The sequence below is a fragment of the Macrobrachium nipponense genome, chromosome 19 (genome assembly GCF_015104395.2).
Source record: "Macrobrachium nipponense isolate FS-2020 chromosome 19, ASM1510439v2, whole genome shotgun sequence".
Lineage (NCBI taxonomy): Eukaryota > Metazoa > Arthropoda > Malacostraca > Decapoda > Palaemonidae > Macrobrachium > Macrobrachium nipponense.
In genome coordinates, this window is record NC_061088.1 from 80391108 (window position 1) to 80399362 (window position 8255).

Here is an 8255-nt window from a genome sequence, read left to right on the forward strand (position 1 = left end):
TTTGTCTTAAGACTGCAAGTTTATAAACTCCATGGACAACTTTACCAGTTTTTATTGAGGTACATTTTGTCTTTGCGTCTTCTGCAAGTTTCACTCCTTGAATAACTTTTTTTGTTATGTCAGAATTATAATCAGGTCGCAAGGATATCGTTTATAATCTAAATAAACCTGAATTGTGCCCGTACATCGCTTATTTTTAATTTTTATGGCAGTGGGAAACTTAAAACACCTCTAAGTTTGTATATATATATTTAATACTTTCACACTAATTCTTTGGCAATATTCTGAATGGAACTGAATAGTTTTCCGAAAACTATGGCCGTCTTCAAACAATTCATACCCATTCATAACGTCATCAGTATTAACAATAATAATGAACCCGAATAATAATGAATTACAAAAGATGATGACAGAGGTAGAAAGGATAAATAAATGTACAACATTGTATTATTTAGTTTGAAGTAATGAACATTAATAGTAAAATTTTACATTCAAAATTTGATTAACAATCTGCAGGACATGTACCCAAAGTACCAAAGGACACAGTATTATAACCAGGTTAAATTTTAACAACTAATTTACACAGTATTATAACCAGGTAATTATAAAATTGTAACAACTAATTTGAATGTTGACCGATTAATTTTGTACTCATCTATAATAATTTTAATATTTAATTTTCACACTATTTACATCAAAATTTAATTAACATTCTGCAGGACATGTACCCAAGTAAAGTATTATAACCAGGTTAAATTGTAACAACTAATTGACTGAATTTTGTACTCTTTTCTATAATAATTTTAATATTTATTTTTCACATTTTAATGTTTAATATTTAATTATCTGACTTAGTTGTTTGACTCTTTGACTATACAATCTAACAAATAAGTAATTATATCATAATTTACATACGTAAAATATACATATGGCGTCTTTAAATTAACTTACCTACGTAAATATATCAACATACACTCAAGTGTCATATGTTACAGTGTGCCTTGTTCCCAATACACTTATCTTAGTGTACACTCAGTGTATAAATGTTTGTTGATATCTCATAATTAACATTTGTAACAACTTTAGATTTGTATGACTAGGACGATTAGAAACCACATAAAATTACATATGAGAGTATGATCAGAATCTGATAACAGTCGGAATTGACTGCGTATAATAAAATTAAATTATTATCAAGCAACAAGATCAAGATAATTTCTTTTAAGCTTAACAGTAATGTTCGAGTATGTGTTCGAATATGTTTTCTAATTATAGTAGTATGTAATACTGTCCATATTGACGACGTCTTTGCAATGCCCACCAGACAAGGATATATATATTTTTTCTCTTGCTGCTTCATTGTACGAAGTTTGGATTTACGTCTATAAACCCGAGCTAGTTTTTAATTTAATTTAAGGACACTTTAGATATGAATAACGTAGGGTTAGTTCGTCATCGTCCCTGTACTTTTTTTTTCTCTCTCTTTTCTTCCTTAAACAACAGGAAGTTTTGGTGTTCTCGTCACTGTACTTTTTCCTCTCTCCTTCCTTTAGAAGCAGGGAGTTTTGGTGTTCTCGTCACTATACTTTTTTTCTCTTTTCTTCCTTAAGAAGCAGGGAGTTGGTGTTCCCTCTTGCTGTGAAGTTGTGATTGTGCAGCAACTAGAACAGCAGCAACAGCAGCAAGCGAGGCAATAAAGTCTGAGGTAGACTTCGACTTCAATCTGCGGTGATTCGTCGAGACAAACGGACCTGCAAAAAGAGTTTATAAATCTTTATTTTGAATATGCGGATCCAAAGCGAAACTTGTAAAATCTTGAAAAGCAGCAACCTTATTCCCTTAACAATACCAGCATAAGAGCTACAAAGTCTCCGAACATTGTTGACCTCGAGTAAATTATAAAAATTAATCTTGCATAATTTGTGACCTAAAGATTTTACAAATTAATTTCGCATAATTTGTGACCTAAAGATCTTGCAGACATTAGCTTGTTTTTTTTTTTTATTTCATAAAATTATCTTATTTTACTCGTGTGAGCTCATCCATATGGTCCCTAAAAAAAGTTTGGAAGTTTTTTTTTTGTCCCTTAAAAAAAGTTTAGGTCACCTATAGGTCACCTTAAAAGTATACATACCTTTATAGGTTGTATACCTACAGGTTGTATGCTTTGCTTAGAAGGGGCTATTTTTCACTACGTGAGCTAACCATATTGTCCCTAAATAGAGCTTATAGGCCGAGGGATTCTTTTGAAAGACGTATCCTTCAGGAGAGGTGGAACATACATCCTGCCTGTGTAAACTCTCTCGAGAGAGTTTCCAGCCCTGTGATTGGCTTTTCAACAGCCAATCAGGAGCGTCGTAAGGGACTGGTCTAGACATCAGATGCACGGTTGATGTGAATCTACTATTGGACTGATAATACTTTTCGTCTTTAGAGCAATTCTGATAACATATGAAAACAAAAAGCCTGTAAAAGTTCTGTATCGACCTGATGATAACTACTATAAGGCACTGCACATAGCCATATGATGCAATCACTGACAAGTTCATTATCACCTACTGCATTAAAAACAAAACTTTCACACCATACCACATGGACAATTAAGACTATCCTCTGTTTTTTCCATTTGTCCATCCGCCTGTGGTGTTTTCGCATGGTAACACTGCGTCCCGGGCTTTAAATAGTTACGCTATGTGTAAGTTTTAGGTAAATAAAAGAATATCTGGGTGTACATTTATAACTTTAAAGTGTTTTAATAATTTACTGTATGCGAATTACACCGTTAATATTCGAAATAGGATATTATTTAAAGCCCGGGACGCAGTGTTACCATGCGCAAACGCCACAGGGAGATGGACAGATGAAAAAAAAAACAGAGTATAGTTATTGTCTACAGTATATTCAAGTGTTCTAAAATACTTTAAATGAATAATAATGATAATTTCAAACTTCTCATCTTTATGCTAAATATAATATATAAGAATTTTGAATAATAATAATGATGATATTCAAACTTCCCATCTCTATGCTAAATATAGTATATAAGAATTCTGAATAATAATGATAATGATAATATTCAAACTTCTCATCTTTATGCTAAATATAGTACATAGGAATTCTGAATAATAGTGATAATAGTATTCAAACTTCTCATCTCTATGCTAAATATAGTATATAAGAATTCTGACTAATAATGATGATAATAATATTCAAACTTCTCATCTTTTTGCTAAATCTAGTATATAAGAATTCTGATAAGTGTCAATTATCTAATCAGATATTAACAACTTACAAAAAATAATTTAACTGTTTAGCCGGTGAGCATAAAATTAATTGTCTTACTCAAAATAATATACTCCATTTCTTTCCTTGAAGATTGAATAATTCACTTTAAAGAAAATCAAAATAACCTCGTTTATAGTAGCTTACCTTCCTTGAAGATTGAATAATTTACTTTAAAGAAAATCAAAATAAACTCGTTTATAGTAGCTTACCTTCCTTGAAGATTGAATAATTTACTTTAAAGAAAATCAAAATAACCTCGTTTATAGTAGCTTACCTTCCTTGAAGATTGAATAATTTACTCTAAAGAAAATCAAAATAAACTCGTTTATAGTAGCTTACCTTATTAAAACCTGATTCGACGCAGCAGTCATCACCAGAAGCCGTTGAATTATATGTAGAAACAATTGTCGTAATTTGGACACCGAATCGTCAGTGTTCTCAGCGACTCGAGAGCGGCGGAGAGTTCGCGCATCCCCGCGTGCGCAGAGGCAGAGAGGTTATTGGAAGAGACCACCGAAGGCCCACTGGAAGGGATGGTTATGATGGTACTTTGCAGAGGCGGGGACTGGAGATGTCTGCAGGGGGACGTGGGCGCGGAGGGGGATGGAGGCGGAGGGCACTTGCGACCCTGCGACGGGGAGGATGGCGACGGAGGGGCTGACGTAGGCGGGATGAGTGTTCCTTCTAAGGGAACGTAGAGCGATGAAGGGGGATCGGTGGTGTAGAAATACGTCGTGTGAATGGGATTTGCGCGAAGCGAGACTCGAGACGACCCCGACGAAGGCCTCCTTGATTTGGCCTTGGCGCGAGAAGACGACGACGACATTGACGGCGACGACGCTACTGACGAGGACGTCGACGACGAAGCTGCTGCTGCTGCTGTTACGGCGCCCGAGACGACGCGCGGGGAAGAGGACGTCGGCGATAGCGTGGCGACGACGGAAGACGACAAAACAGACAGCGGGGGCGGGGACGCGGGCACGGGTATGGGCGAAAGGGGTATGGTCAGTATACAAGACGAGGATGGCGGAGACGCCAGCGACAAGTTGGTTTCAGGTTGGCCCTCCTCCTCCTCCTCGGGTTCTTTCGGGCAGGCGATGGCACTTGGGACGCGACGGGCATCGTCGTCGTCAGGCTGCTGCTGCTGGGTACTAGAGGGCACCGTGACTTGATGACTGTTGACTGTGACTGTGACTGGATGATGATGATGATGATGATGATGGTGAGTACGTAGCGACGCTCTGGTCGCAACGGTTAGTGATGAAGACTTCAAAGAGGCACCGACGGATGTAGCACTAGTACTAGTAGTCGCAGCGGCTGCAGACGCCTTCGCAAATCGCGTCTCGCTTCTGGCCTTCGAATTCGTCGACAGTGACGGCGACGCCGGCGGGGAAGGCGACCCCGTGGAAGCCGTCGAAGAACGAGACGACGAAGACGGAGAGGAGAACCCAGAGTCGCAGGAGACTCTGGACATGGATGGAGACAGAGACGCGGTGGAGGAGAGGGAGGAGGAGACGTTGTTGGAGGCCCTGGATGGAGGGTGACCTGCTAGGCACTCGTTGAGGAGGTTGCCAGTGGAGGAGGTTTTGAAGGAGGTGGTGGTGTGTGTGACGGGTAACGAAGGGGCTCTGGATTTTCGTATCCCCCCGATGTTGTCTTCGTGGTCAGATTCCGTGTCCGTACCAGAGTGGTCTAGACTACGGCGCCACGAAATCTGTAAGGGAAATGAAAATTATTTAGTACCATTCAAAACTGTTTTTTAACTATGCTGTATCTATTCCATTCACACCTTTTTCTTAAATTTCATACCATTCAAAGCAGTGTCGTAGATTTCATACCATTCAAACCAGTTTCTTAGATTTTATACCATTCAAACCAGTTTCTTAGATTTTATACCATTCAAACCTGTTTCTTAGATTTAATACCATTCAAAACTGTTTGTTTTAAACTATGCTGTATCTGTCTTGACACGAGAATATATTATCATTTTATTCAGTTCGAACCTGTTTCTTTTGATTTTATACCATTCAAACAAGTTTCTTTTAAACTTTGCTGTATCTTTAAGCGAGAAACGAAAAAAGATTTTATACTATTCATACCGGTTTCTTTGAAACTTTGATGCATCTTTACACGGGAGAACATGATTTTATACCATTCAAACCAATTTCTTCTTAGCTTTACCGTAACTACAAAAAAACAGAAAAATGATTTTATACCATTGAAACCAATTTTTTTTTCATTCTTCTTAACCTAGATTCAATTTCTACTCAATACTACCTTGTTGACGAGAATAGGTTGGGAGTTCTGTTAGTAAAAAAGAAAGAAAGAAAAAAAAAAACCGACTCGCCCTAGATTAAAAAAAAAAATTTAAAGTACAAACTGACTCACACTAGATTAAAAAAAATCATCCTGGATAAAAAAAAATAACCCTCGATAAAAAAAAAAGTTAGAAAATAGTAAAAAAAAAAAAAAAAAAAAAAAAAGTTAGCAACAAAAAGTTAGTAAAAAAAGTTAGATACAAAAAAAAAAAAAACAAAAAAAAAAAAAAAAAAAAAAAAAAAGTTAAACAAAAGAAATCTTTAATTTTTACTCAATACCTTGTTGACGAGAGTGGGTTAGAAGTTCAGTTAGTGGAAAAAAAAATTAATACAAACTGACTCACCCTAGATTTGAGGCTGAGGGCGTAGTTGGCATTACGTCGAAGAACGAAGGAGTAATTCTGCCTGGCGTTACGAGGCCACTCGCTCTGAATGAGCAGGGGATAATCGTCGTACCTCAGCTGCCGGTCACTGTAGGGGCATTTGACCACCTCGTGGACAGCGTAGTGCCTGGGAGACTCCTTGCTGTTGTAACAGTTCAACAGCAGTTGAACCAGCTCCTCCGAAGTCGTGCGGTAAGATACCAGTAGGGATTTGTATTGTGACTGTCAAAAGAGAAATAAATTTAGGTCACCTTCATCCTTTAGGGATTTGTATTGTGACTTAAAAGAAAAATCAAATTAGGTCACTTTATGTATAGTGACTGTTAAGAGAGAAATAATTAGGTCACTTATTTGTAATGTGACTGTCGAAAGAGAAATAAAATAAAATTAGGTCACATTTCTATTGTGACTGTTAAAAGATAAATAATTAGGTCACTTATTTCTATTGTGACAGTCAAAATGAATAAAATTAGGTCACTTTCATCCTTTAGGGATTTGTATTGTGACTGTTAAGAGAGAAATAAAATTAGGTCAATTTTATCCAGAGGGGATTTGTATAGGGACTGTTAAAAAGAGAAATGAAATTAGGTCACTTTTATCTACGCAGGAAATTACCAAAGAAATTAAAAATATACTCGTTCATATCTTAACAATACTGGAAATAATTACATTTGGATTAAGCAGTACGATTACAATAGTTCTCTTAACTAAGTTCAATTTTTGAGTGCATGGCTAAATTAAATCATCAGTCACGTCGTCTGATTATATATAATCCTTGTGGTTGGTAGCCCTTCCTTGAACAGATTGTATTTTACGCATGACATCGGCAATCACATGCAAGTTACTTAAATTGTTTTCAACAAAACTCCATAAAAAATTACTATTACCTCGTGGGAAGTTGAAGTGATGACTGACTCTCTCTCTCTCTCTCTCTCTCTCTCTCTCTCTCTCTCTCTAAAAGAAAGCACGCTCGCACACATACACACACAGGTGTAAACAAAAACGAAATCACACGTCACGTACACTTGAACTTAAGGAGGCTTCATACAATTCGTCTACATCATTTTACACTTGTGCCTCAAAGGAACGCCTTGTTTTGACAAGCAAAAAGCCAGTTATGCGTACTCGACAACGTCTGGTAACATCTGTTCGCAAATACTCAGAAGGAATTGGCCCCCTCCCCCAACACCCCCCCAAAGGAAAAAAATCACTTGGAGGGAATAAAAAAAAATAAACATTCAGAAGGAACTGAAAAAAACTCAAACACTTGGAATGAATTTAAAAAAAAAATGAATGAATTATACAAAAATAACTCCCCCCAAACTTGGAATGAATTGCAGAGAAAATAATCACGAACACTTGGAATGAACTGCACAAAAAATAACTCACAAAACTTAGAAGGAAATAAGAAGACTCAAAACTCTTGGAAAGAATTAAAAAAAACTGCAAAAAAATCACAAACACGCTCAAGGAATTGATAAAAAAAAAAAAACTCACAAACACTAGGAAGGAATTAAAAACAAAAGCTCGAGATAATCCCTTTTGGACAACTGCAGAACCAACTCACCCCAGGCATCAAGATGGAGTCATGGATCCTGAGGAGACCCCCGCGACGGACGCCGACACTGAAGCGAGCGTCCCCCCTGGGGCGGCACTGCTGCAGCTCGGCCGGCCTCGCTTGGTCGTCCAAGACGAGGAGGCGCCGCGTGGGCACTCCCTCCCCGGGGCTCCTGACGGTGATCTCCATCCTGACGAAGAAGAGGTTGGGGTCCCGGTGTCGCAGGCGGAACTTGGCCAGCAGGAGGACGATGAGCTGTCGACAGGTGGTGGCTGTGGAGAGGCGGAGGGTCTTGTACTCGATGTCCGGCCGCATGAAACGGAGGTACACTTTGACGGGAGTCTGGAAAAAGGAACAATTGGGGTATGGAATTACTGGAAAAAGGAAGAATCTGGAAAAGAATGGAATCATTACTCGTCTAACAACGTAGAAATGGAAATGCAATTATTTTGGCCGCGTGAAACGGTGGTACACTTTGATGGGAGTCTGGAAAAAGGAACAATTGGGGTATGGAATTACTGGAAAAGGGAAGAATCTGGAGAAGGAATGACTGGAAAAGAATGGAATCATTACTCGTCTAGCAACGTAGAAATGGAAATGAAATTATTTCGGCCGCATGAAACGGAGGTACACTTTGACGGGAGTCTGGAAAAAGGAACAATTGGGGAATGGAATTACTGGAAAAGGGAAGAATCTGGAGAGGGAATGACT

At 38.1% G+C, this 8255-nt stretch overlaps 1 protein-coding gene across 1 annotated transcript; it reads right to left on the reverse strand.

Moving 5' to 3' along the window:
• Positions 1-232: 232 nt before the first annotated feature.
• On the reverse strand, positions 233-7974 carry LOC135218516 (uncharacterized). The gene is made up of 4 exons (XM_064254884.1): positions 7554-7974; positions 5948-6208; positions 3625-4999; positions 233-1751 (listed from the first exon to the last, which is right to left on the reverse strand). The coding sequence occupies exons 1-3, from the start codon at positions 7953-7955 to the stop codon at positions 3674-3676; spliced, it is 1989 nt and encodes a 662-aa protein (XP_064110954.1). The 5' UTR covers positions 7956-7974; the 3' UTR covers positions 233-1751; positions 3625-3673.
• Between the last annotated feature and the right edge of the window lie 281 nt (positions 7975-8255).